Source organism: Artemia franciscana, chromosome 2, assembly GCF_032884065.1.
Source record: "Artemia franciscana chromosome 2, ASM3288406v1, whole genome shotgun sequence".
NCBI lineage: Eukaryota > Metazoa > Arthropoda > Branchiopoda > Anostraca > Artemiidae > Artemia > Artemia franciscana.
The window spans coordinates 55,947,578-55,975,526 of NC_088864.1; the positions used below are offsets into that span (position 1 = coordinate 55,947,578).

Below are 27,949 nucleotides of genomic sequence, written 5' to 3' on the forward strand. Positions count from 1 at the left end.
TGTCTCAGGGATAAAGTCTCCTGCTGATAATTCCCCATGTAGAACACACGGAAAATACCTTTCCACGGCAAAATCACCCAGATAATTCAGCCCCATTGAAATTTCCTCCAAACAATTCCCCGGAAAATTTCCAAATGAAAAATTAAGTCTTCAAAGAGAAAAATTGACAAATAAAATAAATTTTATATAGAAACTCTCGCAAATTCCCCTCGTGTAAAATTACCTCTGAAAGCTTAGCCTATCCCAGGCTACATACTTTCCAACTGAAAATTCTCTCCATAGAAAATTCCTCCTCAGAAAATCCCCCTCCCAAAAAATGAATGTATGCTTCCGAATAATAAAGACTATATTTGAACAATGGACAAGTTTCATAACTTGCAGGCCTTTCCTCGGCGCTGTGGGGGATCCTGCCCCAAAGACATAGTTATTGGATATTTGAATTGTGTTGAACAGAATGACTATCTCAAATTTTTGATAGGCTCACTTTGGGAATAAGGGGCGTAGGAGGGGGGCATTAGTTACGCTCAAATATCTTTGGTCAGATAAAAGGGCAGTAGAACTTTTAATTTCCTTTTAAATGAACCCTTTACCGATCTTCTAAGACCCTTGGTTAAAGACGATCACCCCTGAGAAAAAAAAAAAAAAGAAAGAAAAAACAATCAAACAAATTAAAAACGTATCTAAAAAAAATTTTCTGCCAAAAAATACAAAATTCCACATTTTTATATATAGGAGCCTGAAATCCCTGCAGTAGGCTTCTCTGATGGCACGATTTTCAATAAGATTTCATGACTTTTGGGAGACGTTTCCCTCGTTTTTCGAAAATAAGACAACATTATATATTTGGAAACAGCATAAAAAGCTAATTTTTTTATGTATCTATATTTGTCAATTTTCCATTTTTTAGAGTTTCGGTTAGTATTGGGCCGAGTCTCTTCTTACTTACAGTTAGTTACCACTAACTGACTGATAGACATTGCTTGATTCACATTTTGCTAAATTCCAAGACGTATATAAATTTTACAGGGCCATATACTGGACTTTTTGAAATTTTAAACTTTTTTTTAAAGAAAAAACTGTTCCCTTCTTTCATGTTGACTTCGAAGCAAATAATTGTGCTAATTGATCATCTATTTGAGGGTGCTAGAAAAGCAGGGCATCCTCAAAAGGGCTGGAAAGAGGTCACAAGAAAGGATCTAAGGAAACTGGGACTCCATGGGAGAAGGAAAAGAATGAAGCTCTGAATAAGTTGTGATAGACGAAGAGCGTGCACTCTTCACAAATTCTAGAGTTTCAATAAGAAATTCTGAAAAAACTTTGTGCTCTGGTGATAGGTATCACAAAAGCAAGACTGCCGTAAAAATCTAACATACCGGTTGTAGGTACCATAGATTATTTCATGGGTAATCTAGCTCTTTGAGAAAGGAGTTTAGTGATCAAAAAACGATTTTCGGGGCGAATAGAAGCTTTTACATTTATATTTAGTATTTTTTTTCTAAAATTTCTCTCAGTAAATACTTGAACGACTCTTATGGAAACATTATCTCCATTGCCCGGTTGCAGATTGAATTTCATTTAGTCAATGCACCTTATTAATCTGTCTGCGGCAATTTTTTCGAAGAAAAAATAAATTATTTAGTTGAAGTTAGCCTACTGAACCTTGCTCATTCATAGCTTATGTTTTTTTTCTTATACCTTTCCAAAGATATGTATTATTTGCCCCTCGCTACCACAAAAAAATAAAATGTGCAACTTAAAAAGTTATAAGGAGTTCAATGTGAAAGGTTTATGTTCACATATGAAAGTAAAGCACGATGTTAAAATGACCAGAACAAAATGTCGACCTTTTGTATACGAGACGAGCCACCACTCGCTCAATCACATGTTCCTTACGATGATATTTAACTAGTGCTTTACAAACTGGCCTCTGGTGGTTGTCCTTGTGCAGTGACCTCAATTTTCACGTGAAGACTGATCTCATGTGGTTTGCTGCTTCAAATCACCCGAACTTTTGGGTACAAACTCAAAACTTTTCATTTGATTATGTATGAGGGGACACATAGTATAAGTTTACCGAATATTACTCTAGTATATAATATTAGGGTTCAGTAAATCTTAACCTGAACTAACATTATTCCCGGTATCATTCCAGGTTATAGACACCTGTCTTGGTGGCTAGATACCTGCTAGAACTTAGCTAAATACCTAGATATCTCTCAGGCTCTAGTCCGATCTCTGATTGCAATTTCTTTAACAAAAGCTAGAACTCACTTTCACATTAGTAATAGACATCACGTGTTCTTTAAAACACTTCAAAAATACTACTACTAACAACTCACCGTAGCGCCAAGCCGCACGTCTTCCATTATCCGCAGAACGTGCCTTAGCCATCTCAACCTTTTTTTCATTATAATCCTAGATATCGGGATTGAACCCCATTTTTTGCACAGCCTACTGTTTAAAAATGGTCACTCATCCGAGTGCCCAGAAATATCCGTAGGCAATTTCTCTGGAAAACATCTAGCAAATATTCATCCGCTTTTCGGAGCGCCCACGCTTCAGAGCCATATTTGACCACTGTCATCACTGTAGCTCCCAATATTCTAATCTTGGTTTGCAGACTTATTTTCCTATTCTTCCAAACTTCTTTTAACTCTAAACAAACACCCTGAGCCTTGGCTATTCTACTTTTAACATCTTCACTGCTCCAACCGTCTTTACTAAAAATACTACCAAGGCCAGCGAAGCTGTTCACTTGATCAATCTTTTCATTACCCACCGTCAACATTTAATCTTCACTTATTCCTACCCTTAGTGATTTAGGCTTCTTATTATTAATTGTCAAACCTGTTCTAGCACCCTGAACACGCAAAATCTCTATAAGTTCATTCATTTTGCTCGAACTTCCATCTAGGATGCTTAAATCATCAGCATAATCTAAGTCCAGGAGAGTTTTTCCTCCCCATTTTATTCCGCGGACTCCCATTGCCTTTCCTGTGCTCCTTAAGACGACGTCCATCAAAATTATCAAACAGTTCGTGGTAACGAACTGTAGTAAGGAGCGACCCGGCTCAATAGTAACCAAAACTCTAAAAAATGGAATTTTGATACCAATAGCTATATCAAAAGAATCGCATTTTAATGCTGGTTTTAAATATATAAGTTTCATCAAGTTTAGTCTCACCCATCAAAAGTTACGAGCCTGAGAAAATTTGCGTTATTTTAGAAAATAGGGGGAAACACCCCCTAAAAGTCATAGAATCTTAACGAAAATCACACCATCAGATTCAGCGTATCAGAGAACCCTATTGTAGAAGTTTCGAGCTCCTATCTACAAAAATGTGGAATTTTGCATTTTTTGCCAGAAGGCAGATCACGGATGCGTGTTTATTTGTTTTTTTGTTTTTTTGTTTTTTTTTTGTTTTTTTTCCCAGGGGTGATCGTATCGACCCAGTTGTCCTAGAATGTTGCAAGAGGGCTCATTCTAACGGAAATGAAAAGTTCTAGTGCCCTTTTTAAGTGACCAAAAAAATTGGAGGGCACCTAGGCCCCCTCCCACGCTAATTATTTTCCCAAAGTCAACGGATCAAAATTCTGAGATAGCCATTTTATTCAGCGTAGTCGAAAAACCTTATAACTATGTCTTTGGGGACGACTTACTCCCCCACAGTCCCCGTGGGAGGGGCAACAAGTTACAAACTTTGACCTGTGCTTACATATAGTAATGGTTATTGGGAAGTATACAGGCGTTTTCAGGAGGATTTTTTTGGTTGGGGGGAGGGGTTGAGAAGAGGGGGATATGCTGGGGGAACTTTCCGTCGAGAATTTGTCATGGGAAAAGAAAACTTCCATGAAGGGAGAGCAGGATTTACTAGCATTATTTAAAAAAAAAAATAAAAAATAAATGTGAAAAAGCTTTTTCAGCTGGAAGTAAGGAACAGCAATAAAACTTAAAACAAACAGAAATTATTACCCATATAAGGGGCTCACCTCCTTATGATACCTAGCTCTTTACGCTAAAGTATTTTTAGTAATTTCAACTATTTATTCTACGGCTTTTGTGATTCAGGGGTCATTCTTAATGAATTGGGATAAAATTTAAGCTTTAGTGTAAAGAGCGAGGTACTGACGATGGGGCGAATCCCCTCATATATGTAATAAAAACATGAGAATACAAAAGTTCTTTACGTAAGCTAATTTATAAGCTACGTAAATCTTTTACCAATAAAAAGATTCGTAAAAAATTAAAAGTTCTAGTTGCCTTTTTAATTAACCAAAAAATCGGAGGGCAACTAGGCTTCGCCCCCGCTCTTTTTTTCTCAAAATCATTCGATCAAAATTATGAGAAAGCATTTAGCCCCCCCCCCAAAAAAATATTCAAATTTCGTTTTCATTATTCCTCTGCGGAGAGCCAAAATCAAAACATGCATTGATTCAAAAACGTTCAGAAATTAAATACAAAAAAACAAGTTTTTTCAACTGAAAGTAAGGAGAGACATCAAAACTTAAAACGCACAGAAATTACTTCGTATATGAAAGAGGCTGCTTCCTCATCAACGCCCCGCTCTTTACGCCAAAGTTTGACTCTTTCTCTCAATTCTTCTTTCTAAAACAGTAAAAAACTTTAGCGTAAAGAGCGGGGCGTTGATGAGGAAGCAGCCTCTTTCATATACGAAGTAATTTCTGTGCGTTTTAAGTTTTGATGTCACTCCTTACTTTCAGTTGAAAAAACTTGTTTTTTTGTATTTCCATTCAAAGAGGAATAGAACATAACACTGCTTAACTCCTGATTTCATAAAACACCAGTTTCTAACCTCATTTCCTAATTACCACACTCACTCTTATTACCTTTCTTATACCGCTGTTTTATTAAGGCTTTCCTAAAATGATTAGGTACCTCCCCTTTTTCAAAAATCATATTCATAATCTTCAGTACCTTATTTCTAACCTCAGAGCCACCATATCTAAGAAAATCATTTACCACAATATCAGAACCTGGAGCCTTATTATTTTTTTTTAATCCTTTTAGTACTGTCGCTAATTCTTCCTCACAAAACAAATCTTCCTTCATATCCAAGGTATCACAGACTTTTTCATTTTCCTCTATAATTTTTCCTGTAACTCTATCTAGATTTAGCACATTCTCAAAATGTTCTGTGCATCTCTCTTTATCTTTTTCCTTGTCACTAATTGTGGTCTCGGTCCTATCTTTAACTGGGACAAGTCTGGATTGACTACTCCCTCTCAATTTATTAACATACCAGTACTCTGAAGATATGCTGGCTTGTTCGATTCTTGGTTTCCTTTCGACATCCTCAGGATTCGAACTGCTTTTGTTTTTTTTTTCCAAGTCTCCTGGGAGTTTTTCCTTTTCCTCTGTTGAATTTATTCACCAGATGTTTTTTTTTTTACCTTATGTACGACTCGTATTAGACACATAATCAAAACCATAGATGTAATTAGAATAGGTGAAGTGAAAGCTCCACTATTCAGTAAAGATCTACTAGCTGACAGACTTAAACTAAACCATCTGCTGCATCCTTACATCCCCCTAAATATTTGTTTTTTAAATATTTTTATTTTTTAAATATTTTTTTTTAATATTTAAAATGAAAAATAATTTTTTTTTATTTTATTTATTTTATTTTAAATTTTATAAATAAATTTTTTTTTTAATATTTTTTTTACAATAACTGGCGTAAAAGTATATACGTTAAGTTTTATTTCAAACAAACTAGGCATAAGTAAGATTCTAATTTTGCCATCAAGCGAAGACAGTATTTTATTTGTGTTAATGTACTACGTTTGGCTGATCGGTTCAAATAAGAAAACTTTGGTCTTGTGCAACCAACAATTTATACTTTTGCAAGATTTTTTCAAGCTTCAAGCATGATTAGATAATCACACTATGAAGTTTTTAGCCATGCTTTAAGATACCACACTTTTAAGAAGTCACACAAAATTTGCCTTAATTAGAAAATAGGGGGAAATACCCCCTAAAAGTCATAGAATCTTAACGAAAATCACAACATCAGGTTCAGTGTATCAGAGAACCCGGGAGATGAAGTTTCAAGCTCCTATCTACAAAAATTTGGAATTGTGTATTTTTTTTTTGCCAGAAGACAGATCACGGATGCGTGTTTATTTGTTTGTTTGTTTTTTTTTCTGTTTTTTTTTTGTTTGTTTTTTTTCCAGGGCAAATCGTATCGATCCAGTATTCCTAGAATGTCGCAAGAGGGCTCATTTTAACGGAAATGAAAAGTTCTAATGAACTTTTTAAGTGGCTAAAAAATTGGAGGGCACCTAGGCCCCCTCCCACGCCCATGTTTTCCCCAAAGTTATTGGATCAAAATTCTGAGATAACCATTTTATAGTCGAATAACCTTCTAACTATGTCTTTGGGGACGAATTACTCCCCCAGAGTCCCCTTGGGAGGGGCTGCAAGTTACAAACTTTGACCAGTGTTTACATATAGTAATGGTTATTGGGAAGTGTACAGACGTCTTCAGGGATATTTTTTGGTTGGGGAGGCGCTGAGAAGAGGGGGTTATGTGGGGTGAACTTTCCATGGAGGAATTTGTCATGGGGGAAGAAAATTTCCATGAAGGGGGCGCAGGATTTTCTAGCATTATTTAAAAAACAATGAAAAATTAATTATCAAAAGTTTTTTGAACTGAAAGTAAGAAGCAGCATTAAAAACTTAAAACGAATAGAAACTATTACGCACATGAGGGGTTGACCTCCTCCTAATACCTCACTCTTTACACTAAAGTATTATTTGTAATGTCAATTGTTCTACGGCCTTTGTGATTCAGGGGTCATTCTTAAAGGATCGGGGCAAAATTAAAGCTTTAGTGTAAAAAGCGAGGTATTAACGAGGGGGCAAAACCCCACATATATATAATAAAAATATACGAATATAGAAGTTCCTTACGTAAGTTACTTCGTAAATTACATATATTTTTTTACTAATAAAAACGTTCGTTAAAAATTAAAGTTTTATTTGCCTTTTTAAGTAACTGAAAAATTGGAGGGCAGCTAGGCCTCCTCCCCCACCCCTTTTTCTCAAAATCGTCTGATCAAAACTAAGAGAAGGCCATTTAGCAAAAACAAAATTAATACGCAAATTTCGTTTTACTTATTCATTTGCGGAGAGCCAAAATCAAACATACATCAATTTAAAAACGTTCAGAACTTAAATAAAAAAACAAATTTTTTCTAAACTGAAAGTAAGGAGCGATGTTAAAACTTAAAACGAACAGAAATTAATCCGTGTATGAAAGGGGTTGTTCCCTCCTCAACACACAGCTCTTTACGCTAAATTTGTTTACTTTTTTATAAAGCAGAATTGAGAGAAACAGTTACACTTTAGCGTAAAGCTTTAGCGTAAAGCTCCTTCCTCAACGCGGGGCGTTAAGGAAGGAACAGCCCCTTTCATACACGAAGTAATTTCTGTCCGTTTTAAGTTTTAATGTCGTTCCTTACTTTCTGTTAAAAAATACAGAATTTTTTTAACTATAGATGCATAAAAAATTGAATTTTTATGGCGATTCAAGATATGCTTAGATCCTTAAGTTTAATGTTACCCATCAAAAGTTAAAGGCCTAAGAAACTTAGCCAATTTGAGAAAAAGGGGGGAAACGCCCCAAAAGCTTCGAGTGATTATGTCAAGTCTTCTGTCGAGGTTTCAGACTCCAATAACAAAAATGTGGATTTTTTTTTTTTTTTTTTTTTTTTTTTTTTTTTTTTTTTTTTTTTTTTTTTTTTTTTTTTTTTTTTTGTCAGAAGAAAGATCATGGATATGTGTTTATTTATTTATTTTTTTTGGCCCAGAAGATAGAAAAAGGATTCATTTGATCGGAAATCAAAAGTTCTAGTATCCTTTTTAAATAACCAAAAAGATTGGAGGGCAGCTGCCCCCCCCTCATGCCTATTTCTTCCCCAAAGTCGTCCGATCAAAACTTTTAGATGACAATTTTGTTTAGTATAATTAAAATGTCTAAAAACTACATTTTTGGGAATAATATGACCCCCAAAGGCCTTGGAGAAAGGGCTGAAGTCACGAAATTTACCCATTGTTTACGCGTAGTATCTGTTATTGGGTAGGAACATCTTTTTTGGGGGAGGGGGATTTTTGCTTGGGGGATCTACTACAATGCAAATTTTCCATGGGGAGGGAAGTTTCCGTGGCGATATTTCCAGGGGGAATTTTACACAGGGGAAATTTGCCAGACTCCCTTCATGAATTTTTTTAAATTTGTCTCAGTTCGTCTTTTCCGACTAAATTTAACATGTGGAGATGTCCCAGGGGATCTCTGGTGAGAAATTTCCACGGAGGGTTATATCCAGTATGATTTGGTCAGAAATTAAAGTCTTTTTCAAATGAAAGCATGCTAAGGAGAACTTTTTAGACGGAACCATTCAATTCCAAGTGAGAGTGGGATTTTCAGGGTGGAGGGAAGGGGTAATGAATGTAGGAAAAAATTTTAGTAAGAGGAATTTTCATGGAGGGAAGCTAGATTTCTTGGCCTTATTTGAAAAATGGAAAAAATAAATAAAAAACAAGTTTTTTTTCAACTGAATAAAGCGCGTTATTGAAAATTAAAACCAATAAAAGTTATTACGCATAAAAGGGGGTTTGCCTCACCCTCAATATCTCGCTCGTTGCGCTAAGGTGTGACTTTTTGTACCAATCCTATAAGAACAACTCCAAAAGCCCAAAGGCCGTTTAATTAGAATAAAAAGGTTTTTTTAAGTTTAAAAATACTTTGAAGTGAGGATTATTCCATCATATACGGAATATTTCTGTTCATTTTAAGTTTCAGTGTTTCTCCTTACTTTCACGCGAAAATTTTTTTTTTTATTTTTTTTTAATCATTAAGCTAAAAACGGATAAGTTTTTAAAATTAACATGATTGCCTAGAGGGATCTTGTTAATTTTCTTAAAAAGCCACAGTGACAATAAAAATGCAGTAAAATAAGTGTTTACAACACAAACCCATAAACATAGGTATAAGAATACTACAAAACTTTTAATATACCCTACTAATTAGTTGGTGTGGTTAATATGACTTATGAATTATTTTATTGCGTTCCAGTAAACGATACTAAAACCTCAAAAATCAATTAATTTAATTACCTAGGTAAAGTGACTTGGACCACAGGAATGTTTTTAGAAGAAAAGCCACAACTGGTTTTGATTAATGGGAAAATACAAGAAACAGTTTAGCTTCTTCAAGTTTTTAAAGTTTTTACTACTTCAGCAACTAAGAAGGGCTTTCATAGATATCTTTTTCATTTTAATAATCAAAGAAATACCTAAAGACAATTTATTTAAGTTTTGAAGGACAACATTAAAATTTAAAGGATCTTTTCAGACGGGGATATGGCTTGAGCCCTAGGCTGTACCTTGGCAAGACAGATATATGGCAAAATGTAAAGCCGGGTGGCTGGTGGCAATTTGTTAACTCAGCAGTCAATTTGGCAACAACTACAATTAGTTTCAGAAAAGCAATATATTATACTATTAATGAGAATTCGTTATCGCCACAAGTAAGGGTTGTATCTGATATCTTTAAACTTCTGCCCATGTGTTAATAGATACAGCCCCTGTGTTTTAGCACTTTTTTAAGGCTTTGAATTACGATGGTCAACCCTTACGTCAAAAGAAAACGACCAAGCAAAGTCGTCATATGAAATTCGTCTTCCGAATGTCTCATCGGAAGCTAACGAACTTCAATATTCGTATGTTTTGTTTTTATATGTTTATGACCCTCTGCAGCCTTTTTTCCATATTGATACTGGTTAATTGGTCCATGTTGTCTTTTGTTGATTTTTTTTCTTCGCTGTTTATTGTTTTTGTTTTTTGTTTATTTATAATACTCCGTACTTTGTGTTTTTTATACTTTTACGGGTAATAAAGTTCATTCATTCATTCATTCATTCTCATCGGAAGCATAAATTTCTTAGAGCCTAGTTGGGAAATTTTCATATATAAAATAAGAGGGTCATATTTTTATTTAATAAAGGAAAAATAGCTACATACCTAAAAGAGAGTAACACTAGTAAATTTTACCATTTGATTATTTACCATTTACCATTATTAGATACCATTTACAATTACTTATTTTTAATGCATTTTTCCTGGCCAGAGAAGTAAATTTTTCAATTATTATCCAAGCTATAAACGAACTAAATATACAAAAACCTTTCAAATCCGGTCAGATCCTAGCTTAAGCATTTATATTGGAAGCATGCTCAAATTGTTTTTGCTAAAGAACTGTCGGTACTTATCGGTTATAATAATACGCACTATAAATTTTCGACACAAGAAACTGGTCAAGTAACTTCTTTACACTCTCGATCATTTGGATGGTAAAGATCAGATGGGTAGTGTCTTTTATGGGTAGTGACTTTTGACTAGTAATAGAATGTAGTGTCTCACCATAGATGTTCTAGTTAGAATTTGGGATTGTACCCAACAAGTAGAGAGAGTGTGGGGCTCCGTAAAGTGGCGTAATAAACAGCACCGAGGTACATCCCGCCATCATTTACAGTCATACTTAGTAGAGTACATGTGGCGGGCGGTAGTAAGGGCAGAAGGAAGACCTCCATTTAACTCGATTTTTAACGACATTTCTGCGTTCTGGGTACATAATTCTAAGTTGTAATTTCACAATTTTCCTAATTAAGTATTATAATTTTCATCATATTTTCTTTTATTTCATTAGCTTTGTCAAAAGTTCACTTTTAGTATTTATTACATAAAAAAAAACTAGTTTTTTTAACTGAAAGTAAGGAGCGACATTAAAACTTAAAACGAACAGAAATTACTCCGTATATGAAATGGGTTGTCCCCTCCGCAATCCCTCGCTCTTTACGCTAAAGCTTTTAATTGTATTAAAAAGCAGAATTGTGGCAAAGAGTCAAACTTTAGCGTAAAGAGCGAGGGATTGCGGAGGGGACAACCCATTTCATATACGGAGTAATTTCTGTTCGTTTTAAGTTTTAATGTCGCTCCTTACTTTCAGTTAAAAAAACTAGTTTTTTTTTTATGTAATTTTTGAACGTTTTTGAATTAATGCATGTTTGATTTTGGCTCTCCACGCATAAATTATTAAAATGAAATTTGCATATTAATTCCTTTTTTGGCTAAATGGCTTTCTCTTAGTTTTGATCAGACGATTTTGAGAAATAAGGGATGGGAAAGGAGGCCTAGTTGCCATGCAATTTTTCGGTTACATAAAAAGGCAACTATAAATTTTTATTTTAAACGAATTTTTCTATTAGTAAAAAATATACGTAACTTAAGAATTATCTTACGTAACAAACTTTTATATTCTTTAATTTTTATTATGTATATGAGAGGGTTTGTACCCTCGTTAATACCTCGTTCTTTACACTAAATCGCAAGTTTTGTCCCAATTCTTTAAGAATGACCCCTGAATCAGAAAGGCCGTAGAATGAATAGTTGAAATTACTAAAAATACTATAGCATAAAGAGCGAGGTATTTATCTCCTCCTAAATACCTCGCTCTTTATGCTAAAGTATTTTTAGAACCCCTCACATGCGTAATAATCTCTGTTCGTTTTAAGTTTCATTGCTACTCTTTACTTTCAATTGAAAAAAAAAATTTCCATGTTTATTTTTTCATTGTTTTTTTATAGTAATTTTAGAAAATCCTGCGCCCTTTTCATTGAATTTCTGTTCCCCCATGACACATTTCTCCATGGAAAGATCCTCCCACATAGCCCCCTCCCCTCAACCCCACCCCCAAAACCAAAAAAAAATCCCCTGAAACCGACTGTACACTTCCCAATAACCATTATTATATGTAAACACTGGTCGAAGTTTGTAAGTTGCAGCCCCACCCCCAGGGACTTTGGGGGAGTAAGTCATTCCCAAAAACATAGTTATTATGGTTTTTGACTATGCGGAACAAAATGGCTATCTCAAAATTTTGATCTGTTGACTTTGGAGAAAAAATGAGCGTGGGAGGGGGCCTAGGTGCCCTCCAATTTTTTTGGTCACTTAAAAAGGGCACTAGAACTTTTCATTTCCGTTAGAATGAGCCCTCTTGCGACATTCTAGGACCACTTGGTCGATACGATGACCCCTGGGAAAAAACAAAAAAAAAACAAAAAACAAGAGCTAAGAGCTCATATGGCACTTGTGACGAGGTCGGAAGAGCCGAGAGCTCATATGGTACGAGGTCGGAAGAGCCAAGAGCTCATTTGGACGAGGTCGGAAGAGCCAAGAGCCAAGAGCTCATTTGGCACTTGTGAGAAGGTCAGAACCTAAAGTTAAACTTTATAGCACAAGATCCTTCTAAATATCAAATTTCATTAAGATCTGGTCACCCTTTCGTAAGTTACAAATACCTCAATTTTCAAAATTACCTCCCCCCTCCCAATTCCACCAAAGAGAGCAGATCCGGTCCAGTTATGTCAGTCACGTATCTTAGACAGGTTTCTATTCTTCCCATCCAGTTTCATCCTGATCTCACCGCTTTAAGTATTTTCTAAGATTTCCGGTCCCCCCAACTGCCCCCCCCCAATTACGTTTGATCCGGTTGAGATTTAAAATAAGATATCAGAGTTACGAGGTCCTTCTAAATATGAAGTTTCATGAAGATCCGATCACTCCTTCGTAAGTTAAAAATACGTTATTTTTCTTATTTTTCAGAATTACCCCCCCCCCCCGCAATTGAGCGGATCCGTTCCAATTATGTAAATTACGTATGCAAGACTTTTGCTTATTTTTCCAACCAAGTTTCATCCCAATCCTTCCAATCTAAGGGTTTCCCATCATTTTAGGTCTCCCCACCCCAAACTTCCCCCAATGTCACCAGATCCGGTCAGGATTTAAAATAAGAGCTTTGAGCCACGATATCCTTCTAAAAATCAAATTTCATGGAGATCCAATCACCCATTCGTAAGTTAAAAATACCTCATTTTTTCTAATTTTTCAGAATTAACCCCCCCCCCCAACTACCCAAAAGAGAGCGGATCCGTTCCGTTTATGTCAATCATCTATCTAGGACTTGTGTTTATTTTTCCCACCATGTTTCATCCCGATCCCTCCACTCTAAGTGTTTTCCAAGTTTTAGGTTTCCCCCTCCCAACTCCCCGCCCCCATCACCAGATCCGGTCGGGATTTAAAATAAGAGCTCTAAGACACGATATCCTTCTAAACATCAAATTTCATTGAGATCCGATCACCCGTTCGTAAGTTGAAAATACCTCATTTTTCTAATTTTTAAGACTTACTCCCCCCCTCCCAACTACCCCAAAGAGAGCAAATAAGTTCCGATTATGTCAATCATGTATCTGGGACTTGCGCTTATTTTTCCCATCAAGTTTCATCCCGATCCCTCTACTCTAAGTGTTTTCCAAGATTTTAGGTTTCCCCCCTCCAACTCCCCCCAATGTCATCAGACCCAGTCGGGATTTAAAATAAGAGCTCTGAGACACAATATCATTCCAAACATCAAATTTCATTAAGATCCAATCACCCGCTCATAAGTTAAAAATACTTCATTTTTTCTATTTTTCCGAATTAACCGGCCCCTTCTCCCCCCCCCCAGATGGTCAAATCGGGAAAACGACTATTTCTAATTTAATCTGGTCCGGTCCCTGATACGCTTGCCAAATTTCATCGTCCTAGCTTACCTGGAAGTGCCTAAAGTAGCAAAACCGGGACTTTAGGTTTTCCCCCTCCAACTCCCCCCAATGTCATCAGATCCGGTCGGGATTAAAAATAAGAGCTCTAAGACACAATATCATTCCAAACATCAAATTTCATTAAGATCCAAATACCCGCTGATAAGTTAAAAATACTTCATTTTTTCTATTTTTTGCGAATTAACCGGGCCCCCACTCCCCCCCAGATGGTCAAATCGGGAAAACGACTATTTCTAATTTAATCTGGTCCGGTCCCTGATACGCTTGCCAAATTTCATCGTCCTAGCTTACCTGGAAGTGCCTAAAGTAGCAAAACCGGGACCGACAGACAGACCGACAGACAGACCGACAGACAGACCGACAGACCGACCGACAGACCGACAGAATTGGCGACTGCTATATGTCACTTGGTTAATACCAAGTGCCATAAAAACAAACAAATAAACACGCACCCGTGATTTGTCCTTCTGGCAAAAAATTCAAAATTCCACATTTTTGTAGATAGGAGCTTGAAACTTCTACAGAAGGGTTCTCTGATACGCTGAATCTGATGGTGTCATTTTCGTTAAGATCCTACGACTTTTAGGGGGCGTTTCCCCCTATTTTCCTAAATAAGGCAAATTTTCTCAGGCTCGTAACTTTTGATGGGTAAGACTAAACTTGATGAAACTTATATATTTAAAATCAGCATTAAAATGCGATTCTTTTGATGTAGCTATTGATATCAAAATTCAATTTTTTAGAGTTTTGGTTACTATTGAGCCGGATCGCTCCTTACTACAGTTCGTTACCACGAACTGTTTGATTACATAGCCGATAAGCACGGAACTGTCAAAGGCCAGAATAGGCGTTTTAAAGACTCTTCATATTGAACGTAATAAAACTGCCAGAATAAAAACGGTCAGAATAGGCGTTTTTAAGAGTCTTCATATTGAACGTAACTGCCACTCCTAATAAACTGTTACCGCATTAAAGTGGAAGATTATTTTAAGCTTGTCCCACGCCTAAGATGAATCCCTTAAATTCAACACTATGCTGCTAAAAGGTTCTCTCATTTAAATTACAACGAAAAAAGGCAATAAATCACTCACCAACAGCACTAAAGGTGCCAAAATTCCCCAGTAAGAAATTGCCGTCGAAACAAGAAGGATTCGAACGGTCTTCGATCGCAGAGTGGAGAAATCAAGCAATGGTGGCTTCTCTTCAATCTTTGTCTTGTCTTTAATCTGTAATGATGAATCTCGGTAAAACATCCAGTAAATTTCCTGCGACTGCTGCTATTAATAAAATCAATCTTTATTTTCTACATTGAACATCTTCCTGGAAGATTCGGCTGATGTTAATTCAAAGCTTGAAGGCCTTTACCCTTTAAAGTTAGAAGGCTTGTAAATCTTTGAAATAAAAATTAGGTTTGCTTTTTTTACTAGTAGGTGAAAGACAAAAATGTCTTTCAAAAAATGAGCTATTTTTAACTTACGAGTGGGTGATCGGATCTTAATGAATTTTTATATTTAGAAGGACCTCGTGTCTCAGAGCTTTTATTATAAGTCCCGACCAGCATTAAGCCTCTGATTTTCCTTTTAAATCAATCTATTGATTCTTAGAATTTTGCTAGAGCTCATGCCATATGAGCTCTTGGCTCTTCCGACCTCGTCACAAGTGCCATATGAGCTGTTAGCTCTTGTTTTACTAGTAGGTGAAAGACAAAAACGTTAAATCGCTTGAAGTATTTTTTGGATTGGTTTTTTGCACGTTTTAGAGCTAAGGAATAACTTACGTCAAATAAACTTAGATTTTACTTTTGAATATAAAAAGGGATAAATTACAAAGAAAGACTCAATATTTTGTATTTTATGTGAATTTTTTTGTATTTTGTGTATTTGTTACTTTGTGTAACTGTCTGGTGAAAATGTTTAAGGCATTATTGTATTTCATATAACAAATTATGAAGAATTAGGGACTTTGGGAGAGATGTGAAGGTTATAGGGAAGGGGGCTGTTCAAATAATAATACTTTGGAGGGAGATGATTCTGTACGACAAACAGAGGCTCTGTTTTTTTCGCCGGTGTGAAGTATTTTGTTCTTTTTTTTGTATATATTGTGATTTCCTTCGCCATGGCTCCTAAAGTTTTCACGCAAATAGATTTAGCTATGAACTTATATCATGTTAAGTCTAATAAGATGGCTTGTTCATACTTTAAACGAATCAGACAAGTATGCTGGAACACTACTTACTGAGGGGGAGCAATTAATCCTCCTACACGATGAAAGGAAATGGTTCGCCGTCTAAATAAAATGTGGCTTTCCACAATAACAATAGGCTAATACCATTCGAACGAGTCCAAAAAAGCCGGCGCTAGGGCCAGCCTTTTTTTTTAGACGCAAACAAAGAACTTTCCAACGAAATTGTAGCCATCCTAGCCCATACAAACGTCACCTATATAATGACTCCTGTAATTTCAAAAGCCTCTTTTCATAGCTATTTGATCAGAATCCCTCTTTTAAACAACGTCACTAATCATTTCTCATACGTAAAATTAAGATTATCCAAGGCTCTCTTGTTTTCACTTGTTAATCAAGGGGGTGGCGCTGAGCGCCAGAGAACAGCATCCCTATGATTTGAAAAGGGTTATAAGCCTTTGATACTACTATAGACTTCCGTCACACTATTAGTATAAATATACTACCTTAGCTATTTTTTAATCTCCTTGTCAAGGTCTTATTTTATTTTACCCTGGTTTGTTCCGCTTTTATTTACTGTTTTTATTTCTTGTACTATATATATAATTCTTACAATTGAAATCGCTAGTTCAGCTACATTTTACACTTTCATGTTAGTTTAATTTTCATCTTTGTAGAAAAGGTCACAATTTAGCCGTATTCTTGGACAAAAAGGATAAAGCTAGAATAGCGTCAGAGGTAGCAACTAAAATTTCGGTCCATTTTGAGAGGATTAACTTAAACAAGGAAAAATTAAACCGTACAATACCGCGACTAAGAACAGCAATGGTTGGTAACCGCTTAGCCTAAAACGAAAAGCTTTAGACTAGGAGTAAAAACCAAATGAAAAACTCCTTTAAACGCATTCGGGATAATAGCAAACATTTTAAATTGCAAATAGAAAAGCATTAGCAAAACTGCACACAATACGCTGGAGTAAGAAAGTCACACTTGGAAAGCACAGGGAAAAGATTTGGCGAATGAAGACAGCTTTTCATAATACAGACATTATTCTTTTTTTTTACAATTACGTGATTTGATAAGATAACTGCATAGAGAACAGGCAAAAGAATGGAATTCGAGCAGTTGAAGATAGGAAGAAACAGCGCGCCAAGACAAGAATAAAATTGGGAAGGAGGGAAATTTCAAAAGCTGCAAGAAAATGGCAACAATGACAGTTGGAAATAATGTGGACAGGCTTTTAAAAGTGTAGGCGCATATCAAAGCTTACATTTTCTTCCAGAAGTTCCCTCAGTAGGAAATTCTGTCCTGTAACCTAGAAACGAAATATTAGCGTAACTATGTTTTTCTGCTGTAATAAATAATATAAAAAATAAGTCGGAAAGGTCATATAGCAAAAACACAAAAACTGTAACAGAAACACGTTTGAAAAAAAAATAGAAACAGTTCTAATCCGTAAACTTCGATTAACCAACTACTTTTCAACCGAATCCAACGCCTAATTCTTCAACATCTTAAGCAAAAAGTATAAATAATTTGAAAGAATGGAAACTGACATTAGTGTCAGAAAAAAATCATCAACCCATCTTGCATTCGGCATTTGTTGGCAAGTAACCCTCCTCCCACGTACCTTTCCCCTCTGAACTCGTCCGAACAAAATTTTGAGATGACCCTTTGTTCAGCGTAGCTGAAAGATTCAATCACTTTGCCTTTGGAGATAACATGAAGCCCCAAAGCCAAAGGAAAGAAGCCCCAAAGGAAAGGTCTTTAATTAATAAGGTTTGCCCATAGTTTACGCATAGCATTCTTTATTGGGAAGTATGCATACATTTTTAAGGTGGGGGGGGGGGTAAATTTTCTGATGGAGGGATATTCCTCAAGGAGAATCTTTCATGGGGAGAGAAGTTTCCAGTGGGTGAACTTTTCAAGAGAAATTTTACATCGGGGGAATTTGCCGTGATTCTTATACGAATTTCTTTTCATTTGTCTTATTTTCTATTTACCGAATCAACTTTACGTGTGGAGATGTTAGGGTAACTGTCCGGGGTAAAGTTTTACCGGGATTCAATTGTACAGAGGATTTTTCCTTGGGGGGATTTTATCGTGGAGTTGGAGCCGAGTTTCCCGGCATTATCTAGAAACAGTCAGAAATTTAATATAAAAAACAAGTTTTTTAAACTGAAATTGAGGAGCAACATTAAAACTTAAAACAAACGGAAATTATTACGTATATAAGGGAAGTTTTTCCCTCCTCAATACCTCGTTCTTTACGCTAAAATTTGAATTTCGTCCCGTTTCTTCAACGACTTCTGAAACACAAGAGTCGTTTGAATAGATGAACAAACTTTTTTAAAAGCACTAAAAAACTTGGCGATAGAGTCAATCCATTTAGGGGTTGAACTATGGATTTTTTTTTCTTTTTTGACTGTCAAACTGTCGAAGAGTGAGAGTTTTTAAATTATTTTTCGCATTTTAGGTAGAGAGATGGAGAATTTCTAAGAACTTATACCCATAATAATACCCACAGCACTTTCATTATATTCAGTCATAATATAAATCTTGATCCCTCATAACTGTAAAAAAAAATCCCATCTAGAAATAATTGCAAAACACAAAGGTTTTCTTGGGATCTTGCGTTTACTAACCCCGCCCCACCCCCAAAAATACTCCCAGAAAATGTCCCGGAGACCAACCAACCACAGAGAGGGATATTTTACGCCGAGGGGGATATTTTCAGGGGGTAAACGCCAAGACCCGGATTTCTTTTACTTAAAAAAAGACGAATCAAACAAAGCCCGTTTCAATAGAATAACCAGTGGGTTAATTTAAAAATATCAACAGAAATTTAGACTTCAAAATATGAATCTAACGACTCTAGGTTCCAATATCAGTTTACAAAATAAAGCAGTTAAATATACAATATTTATTAGTTTCAGACATGCCATTATCCCGTAAATAATAATAATGATGACTATACCCATACCGAGCTCTATTCATGTTTTGAGGGTCATGCTGCTTAAAGATTGATAGCTACAATTTCAAAGGTCGATAACGGTTAATGAGTCCTGTTTTAATTGAAAATCTGATGGAACACAGTCAATTACAAAACCATTTTGTAGTTACATCCAACTGTAAATATAAACCATCCAACCAGCTACATCCAACAGTAAATATAAAACCAATTCCCAAAATCTGATTAATATAAATTAATAGAAATATGGTCATTTAATTTAATTTCTGGTAATTTAAATCTAGATTTTGATTTTTGAATTGAAATGGGATAGTTGTGGGCTTCAAGTCATGGCTAATTGTAGAGAAAGCCAAGACAGATAGTCCAATTGAGTTAGAAGCAAACTTGGCATTAATTCCCCCCTTTTTAGGATTGTATAAAAAAGGAGGTTAGTTCATTTGTTAATAGATATGTCTATCTATTATCCGTCCATACGTCATTGCTAGGGCAGTAAAACCAAGGTAGATAGTCACAAAGCTAAGATAGTGATAAAACCTTTAGTTTTCCAAGTGTTTGGTTAATTTGGCCTGGGTAAATGGCGGAAGTATGCGGGTGCCTCTCTTATTGTACCAATACACGGTTTGTTATCTTTTAGCAAGTCGTGTTTTAAGTCGTGTTTTAATTGAAAATTTGATGGAACACAAAGTCAATTACAAAACTATTTAGTAGAAAGTGTGATAACTCGGAAATATTTCTTCAAGAGTGAGTACAAACTAAAGTCTTTTGTCCGAAAACTATACTTATATTTCAGCTAAGGTACTTTAAAAGTTGTTAAGAGACGTTTTTACAAAACAAATATTTATTATGTCTTTTAATACAATAAATCCACATTTATTAGATCCGGAGGAACACAAATCACCATAATAACTCAAACTATAATGATTGATTGGCCCGGACCATTTTATCCTTTCCTGTTTAGTTCCTGAGATAATTAAAAGTATCTCTTTTCTAAAATGCATTAAATCCTCTCTTATCACGAACAAATATGAAGAGATACAGCAATCATAATTGTTTTATCGTATCCTAGATGTCTAAAAAACAAATATTCATTAATCAAAACTTCTGGCTTAAATACCCAAAAGAATCGAGCCGTATTTTTAGGGGGACATATTTTTAGCGTATCCAGGATTTTTTTTTCGGGTGGAGGTTACACAGAATTTCTACAACACTTAAAAATTTCCTTATACACATTTGTATTACGTTTTAACAAGTCGGTCAAACATTTATTTTGAGGGAGGGGGGTTCAAACTCGATAGACCCCCCCTGGATACGACCTAACTTAAACCCATTACAAATACAATGACAATTTATAACGTGTAGCGTAGCATTCTATTATGAACTTTTCCCCTACAAACTAGATTCAAAATTTACTAGCCAAAAAAATAAATTCAGTAGCAACATCAAACACTAAATATAAAACTGGAATCAATGAGGCGATACGTAATAAAAATTCATGAACTTGTGTACTTGTCAATGTGTAGATAGTTTACTGGCCTGAAATCCAATATAGACTACTATGAGAAGATTTATTTTATTACTTGTAACTGAAGGCTGGTCAGCACCATGGGTGTTGTCTTGTTAAATATTGTCAGTTAATATTTCATTTGAACATCCAGTACAAAACAAGTTCAGTTAAGAGGCTTATAAATTGACTACAGGAATCAATCTAAAGAATTGCATGCATTTCCTACCTTCCTACCTTCTGTAGATTTTACCATCCGAAAATTCGCGGGATATCTGATAGTAAGGATAATAATGATATAAAATATAAGATACAATGATGATGTAAGATATAATATATAACAATTATAATAATGAGGATAATTTGTATAATACTGATAATACCAGTATTTGGGAAATGTCATTGGACACGTAAAGTAAAGGGAGCAATGGTACAGTATATTTGTTTAATATGTGTCTCCCCTGATTAGGGATCGCGCCATGTTTCACTTAGGTGCAGAAGCTTTCGCAGAACCTGGATTACCTTTTCAGGAGGGGGACGAGGAGCATACATCTATTGATATTAAATTATATTATTCAGAAAGTCACATTTAGTAATTTTTTATATGGCCCATATTTACTCTTTTATTAAGTCTGTACGATATGCACTTGTTAGCGCTACCACCACGGCACAATTGTACCGTTTTTCGGTTAGTTATCAGGTCCTGATAAATTGCAAATACTTTTAGCTCAATTCACTTGTTCAAGTTTTTTTTTTTTTATATATATTTTCGAAACTTCTCTAGTCACTTCTTAGACATTTAGGCCCAAAAAAGACAATTTGAACGAGAATAAAAATGAGCTAAGGACAGCGTTGCTTGATTTTCGTTTATTGTAGTATTTTGTCTTCGAAATGTAAATTGAGTTACAATATTGTATTTGTGCCATAGAGGATCTTCCGTGTTGCGGTTTTGGCAATAAAAACGGAACAATTTACCTCAAAGTGTTGACAAAGCTTATCCTTATTCATACAACCTGCATATTTTTAAAGCCTTTCATAAAATACTATATTTCTACATGGGATTTTTGCATTTTTTCCCACATCTATGCATAAGACTTATCCGAGTTTGTAAACCTGGTGGTGTAAGCCAACCACATTGTCCATTATTTCTGGAGAGACAAATAGTCCCACCTCTTATACACTTGCCTCAATGCGTCAAATACCCTAATTGTCGGCTTGGCCCTACTTATTCATAAAAAAAAAAATACACACACACACATACACAAAATCTTTTTGGATCTTTTCTATGAAGTTTTAAGGCATAAAAAGAACGATTTTTTTTAGACATAACATTGTTTGAGTAATAAATTCCTGTTTCTTTGTGACTCAACAAAGCAGTTTTGACATCAAAGTTTATAGTTCCCAGTTTCTTATGCAGAAAATTAAAGTTATTTGAATTTAAGCAATTTGAAAATTTCACCCTGAAAAAAAAGAGTCCCACCAGTACAGGCCAGGGTCCAATAGCACCTTTTCAAGTCTAAACACATATGGAAGCTAAAACAGAAAGAATCGCCCCTTCCATAAATAGAGGCTTTGTGCGCATCAAGACCTCAAAAGGCTCCCCTCTTCCAAAAACTATCCATTGCCCAAAATTTACTACAGTCTTTTTGTTTTTAAATAAATTCTTAGTTTCCTTCAGGGGTTTCACTCCTCAATCTCACCCTTTAATAGATTTGCACTTACATCTTCGGTTAGTGATCTCGTGATTAAAGTTATTTAACTGTATTCAGTTATCCCTGAGGGAACAAATATACAACAAAAGATACTTTTTCTGGGCTCAATTCTCTTCAAATCTCAAATTTCCATTTAGGACACAGAAACTGACCATATCAGTACGAAAGACATAATAAAATCAGTAAAAATAAATGATTTAGCTTAATGGTACTGAACTTACCTTTCTCCTTTGATTTTTGAGATGCAAGATAGCCCGTCTTTGTGGATGATATAAGGACGCTGAACGATAGCAACAACCAAATAAGGAACTTAGTAAGATAAGACAGGTCACAACCTGCAGTCCAAACCTCCAACCAATTGTACTGCATTTCAAATAAAAATTAGAATTAGTTTGCGAAATAGTTAGGCTATGATATAAATGGGTAAGCTCACTAATTTCCTCCCCCCTTTTGTTTCACAAAATAATTTTTATGTCGATCAGTACATATCATTTATGCGTTCCCTTATTTTCTCCGGGAAAAAACCTATAAAAAGGGGCTGGATAAAATGACGGAAGTTTGAAATGAATATCTAAGACATAATTTTGTTTAAAGTCCAGTTACCTTAAAACTTGAATTCTATAGGCGTTTGAACTTGGAAAAAATAGTCATTGACTTCATAGGCCAGACAGATGCTAGTCCCAGGATCATCATGACTCCGAAAAGGTATTACAATATGCATTGTTATAAGTACCACAATCTCAATAACCTAAGTCTGTGAGTGTTTTATCTTCCTGTTTGATTCCATGTTCTCCTATAACCCTTGCCGTGTTTCTTAGGACCGATTCCATCAAAATAATCCTCGTAAATGGAATTAGGACATAAACACAAACCTGAATGCAAACACCTGATTCACAACCAAACCAACGACTATCCTCAAATTTTTACAGCAACAAAAGCCTGATCATTATTGTATATAGTACTGATCATTTAAATCAACTTACATGCTATACCATACGAGGAAAAGACTTTCATTGAAACCTTCAATTTACTGGATTAAATGTCATTTAATAATCTATAAAACTAAGGATTAAAGGGGTCTAATGATCCAGAATCTTCTTTAATATCAATTTAAGAACGAGAACTTCGTCGACATATCCTCTCTTTTTCCTAAAATCGGACAGTTTTTCTCTTAGAACATTTGCTAAAGCATATCTTATTCTAGTAAGCATTATCGTGCTCAGTAATTTACTCCCTAGTGAAACTAAGCCAAAACCTTGGTAATTACCTTTATCATTTTCTTATTAAAAAGCTCAAAAGCTCCTCGGTAATTATCTCTTTGACCATTTCTTTATAACTAACTGGGATAAGTCCAATCCGACTGTTTTGTCTCCATTTCTTAACATGCCAATAGGACATCTTGCTATTATGCCATTTTGCTGCATGTTCCAGATTCTCAGCAATTTTTCACAGCCTCTATTTAATATAGTCGAGTCCCGGTGTCGCTGGTTATTTGGTTGGAACGGGGGCCAGTGGCATGACCCTGTAAACTCAGACAAATTCGACCCAGCTCTAGATAGCTACCTGGAGAAAACTGGGAAGGTAAACAGGAGGAGTGTGCGAAAACACACGATGGCTTCCTCGCACTTGATGATATTATAATATGCCCCCAGTATATAATTATGCCCCCGCTATGTAATTATTATATGCCTCCAACTATTTAATTATTATCATAATATATTCTAAATTAATAAATTAATTCTATTCTATCTAATTTTATGTTTTATAGCCCCGAGGATTATTTTCAGAAACTCCTGACACTTTTAGTTTATCCTCTCTAAAAACCTAAAAAGAGATTCTAAAAACCTCTTCTCAAATCTATAAATCGCTCGAGCTGGCTTAGAACAAGACAGTAAAAAGTCCCCTGGAACTTTAGTTGCAACTCTGAACCCATTTCGGTCACTACGTGGTTTTCCATACCTGTCGATGCACTTCTATCAACTAGAGTCAACTTTCTGCACAAGCAATCTCAAGCCTGTTATCTCCAGCTCATTACATATTAATGCCTGAAAATATTTTACTACAATGATGAGGCAGCATACAATAAATAACATAGCTAGGAAGAGACTATTCCCCCCAAAAAGCCCACCCAAACAACAAAACTCAGAAAAATTATCTTTCAATAAAAACCCAATGCAATGCCCCAGCGCCAATATGAGGCCATGCAAGCAGGATTTGCTTTCTTATTATAGGAATGAAGGAAGGAGCTTTTGACGAAATGGAAACCCAAACCATCTTATAACATTTGAATAGTTCCAGCCCTTAAACCGAGTTTATCCTCATCAGGACGCTCACCAAACGTCAACAAAACTTGACATCTGTCATGACAATAATATTCTGAAAATAAACTTTAAATATTTCTAATGGGGCTGGATAGCATCTTTTAAAGACGTCCTATTTTAGAATTTTTTAATGTCTTTGTGAGGTAAAATTTCTCCTCCTTTCTAATTTTTTACAGCCAGAACTTAAGAAACTAATCAGTTTCACATATCTCGTCGCTTAAAACAACTCCGAAACACCAGTATATATCGAACATTTTAAAATCCCTGCAATCTGTAACCATTTTTTATAGTATCTCTAAATTCTTTGTAGTACTGTAAGACAAACGTCACGGAAATTTGAAACTGAAGACAACTGACATCTGTAATGAAAATAATATTCGGAAAATCAACTGGAAATATTTCTAAGGGAGTTGGATAGCATCATTTAAAGACGTCCTAATCTTGAATTTTTGATGTCTTTGTGAGGTAAGGTTTCCCCTTCTTTCTAATTTTTTACAGCCAGAACTTGAGAAACTAATCAGTTTCACATATCCCCTCGCTTAAAACCACATCGAACCACCAGTATATATGGAACATTTTAAAATCCCGGCAATCTGTAACCATTTTTTATAGTATCTCTAAATTCTTTGTAGTGCTGTAAGACACACGTCATGGTAATTTGAAACTGAAGACAACTGACATCTGTAATGAAAATAATATTCGGAAAATCAACTGTTTTTCGTAAATTCGGAATATTCGGAAAATCAACATTTTAAAATCCCGGCAATCTGTAACCATTTTTTATAGTATCTCTAAATTCTTTGTAGTACTGTAAGACACACGTCATGGTAATTTGAAACTGAAGACAACTGACATCTGTAATGAAAATAATATTCGGAAAATCAACTGTTTTTCGGAAATTCGGAATATTCGGAAAATCAACATTTTAAAATCCCGGCAATCTGCAACCATTTTTTATAGTATCTCTAAATTCTTTGTAGTGCTGTAAGACGCACGTCATGGTAATTTGAAACTGCTTCTTGTACTAACATGATCGTATCAAAGCCGCAAAGATGAAGTCAGTTGTAACATTTCCTTACCTGTCTTTGCAATAGTAATTAAGCTTTTAATATAAGGCACAGTCAAGCTATAAAAACTCTTTAATTTCGCCGAATGGTACAAGGTAATGTAATTCAAAGATCGTCTTTTATCTTATTTTAATGGATGACATGTCACATCTAAGCATGACTGAAAAATTGACGTCGGTACCACACTAAACCGAAAGAGTGGAATTTATTTTATTTTTTTGTCTGATTTTCCACTTTGCAGGCATTTGACATATGTTCCCTGAACCTTTTTAGTTATAGACATTCTAAGTCACAGTTTGAACGTTATATACTACTAGGCTATTACTAAAAATTGCATTACAGTACCAAGTTACTGGACTGCAACACAGTTGTGCAGGCTACTCCTCCACAGTCGCTTTAACTCACAGGAGTTAGAGGAAGGGGCAAAAATTTAATTTTCGAAATCTAAGCGGAGGGGGTTAGTTTTTTTCGTTATTTTTTTCTTAATGGAAGTACCAAAAAAGCCATAATTCAATGAAAATACCGGGAAGAGATACTTTCAAACTCTAGGGTGGGGTAAAAAAAATCATAGGAGGGTAATGTCCTCCTGATTGACACCAGTACTCCTCCATTCCAAACTGCTCAGCCCTTCACCATTTTCCCTCTCGTGAAGCTCCAGCTTCCTCTGAACTATTTATTATGACCCCTTCCAGCCTTTTGAACTATTTATTATGACCGCTTCAAGCCCCACTTGGGGATGACCTACTTTTTGGTTGGCCCAAAATGGATATCCAAAAATTACAATCCTTGACGATCTACGAATTGGACAATATAAATAAATCTGGCATAAAAAGACATAATTCTGCCACATCTAGCGGTCACTATTTATATTCAATCTATTTGATAAAATAAATACAAATTTTCAATTTTTTTCTAGTCGTGAAAATTTTGTATTTTTTATTTGTTCAATTACTCGTTGCAGTTGATGGGATTTTCGGTTGGTTAGAGAAATCCCTACCGACAATTTGTTTGATATGCATACGTGCGCACTCGAATCGCTGGTCGACTTTCTTGCTACCGAATTATGTTTTACTATTAATTCTGCCTCTTTTTATGATCTTTCTTATTTCTTTTTTTTTTACTAAAGAATATTTCATCGGATCACGATAGTTAATTTCTGCTTCTTGATTAAGTTATAATTTTCTAGTACTATTCTGCTACTTTTGTTTAAGATTACGTCGCATTAACTAGCTACAATTCAAGTAGTTCTCGTTGTCAAGAAATCATCTGTACAAAAAAAGGAAACAAAACTATGTAAAAAAAAATATATATTTGAGCCTTGTTACCAAATTTTCTTGTACAAATTTCATTTCCAAAATTTGGAAACAAAATTATGTAAACAAAATATATATCTCCTACTACTAAATTTTCTTCTACTAGTAACCCCGCCTCTTTTTACGATTTTCTCATTTCTGTTTTCTACCAAATAATTTTCGTCGAATACCGATAGTTATTTCCTACTTCTTGACTGAATTGTTATTCTTTAATACTGTTCTGCTGTTTTGTTTAAGATAGAATTATTATAACCAACTACAATTCAAGTAGTTCTTGCTATCAAGAAATATTTCTGTGTCCAAAGTTTTTTCATCTTTTTTAAAAATGCTCATTTTGACTTATTTCACTTTTAAAAAACATGTATGATATGCAGTCACGACCGCCAATCGGGTGATCTTTGGGCCCATACCCACCCTGGAATCTTATGATTTTCACAATTTGTCCTATAATATCATACATTTTTCTGCATGGTCCCACTGTTTTCGGAACTTTTCTCGAAAATTAGAAGATATTTCCTTCTAAAAAAATTCCAGAAAGCCAGATGAATTAAATAGAAGAAAGAAAATATGTAAACACGACCAAAAATACCTCCTAATTACAGCTTTCTAACATATTAACAAAAGAGAAAAATAGCAATTTTATATTAAAAGAATAGTTTGTTATATAAATTATATTATGTAGATTTTATATTAATTCAATCACAAATAAGATTTTCATAGCGGTAAAAAAGAATGGACACATTACCTTAGCGTGCCCTGAACTATGGCAGACATTGCCGCAATACCGACGCCACATACCTCCTAATTACAGCTTTCTAACATATTAACAAAAGAGAAAAATAGCAATTTTATATTAAAAGAATAGTTTGTTATATAAATTATATTATGTAGATTTTAAATTAATTCAATCACAAATAAGATTTTCATAGCGGTAAAAAAGAATGGACATATTACCTTAGCGTGCCCTGAACTATGGCAGACATTGCCGCAATACCGACGCCACTGCCGCTCATGAGGATGATCTCTACCATTTCGCGTCTCCTCTTGAAATACTGACCCACCATTAAAGTTGCTGTATCTCTAGTTAGGCCGACCCCAGTACCTAATGAGAAAAAAGGTTTATTTAGCTATTATCTAATAGTTTGTGCTATGAGATGACAAAACAAATTTTTTTTTTTTTTAGAAAACCAAGGGGTTAAT

At 35.1% G+C, this 27,949-nt stretch overlaps 1 protein-coding gene across 3 annotated transcripts in view; it reads right to left on the reverse strand.

Moving 5' to 3' along the window:
• Positions 1-14,490: 14,490 nt before the first annotated feature.
• The window catches only part of LOC136043800 (monocarboxylate transporter 12-like), a 257,201-nt gene continuing 243,742 nt past the window's right edge, over positions 14,491-27,949 (reverse strand). For 2 of the 3 annotated variants that reach the window (XM_065728720.1, XM_065728718.1), the window contains 3 exons: positions 27,704-27,851; positions 22,270-22,411; positions 14,491-14,909 (listed from right to left, as the gene is read on the reverse strand). In XM_065728720.1, coding sequence (XP_065584792.1) covers positions 14,739-14,909; positions 22,270-22,411; positions 27,704-27,851 — 461 coding nt within the window. In that variant the 3' untranslated portion in view covers positions 14,491-14,738. The remainder of the gene's footprint in view (positions 14,910-22,269; positions 22,412-27,703; positions 27,852-27,949) is intronic. The other variant, XM_065728719.1, reaches the window with a different exon arrangement.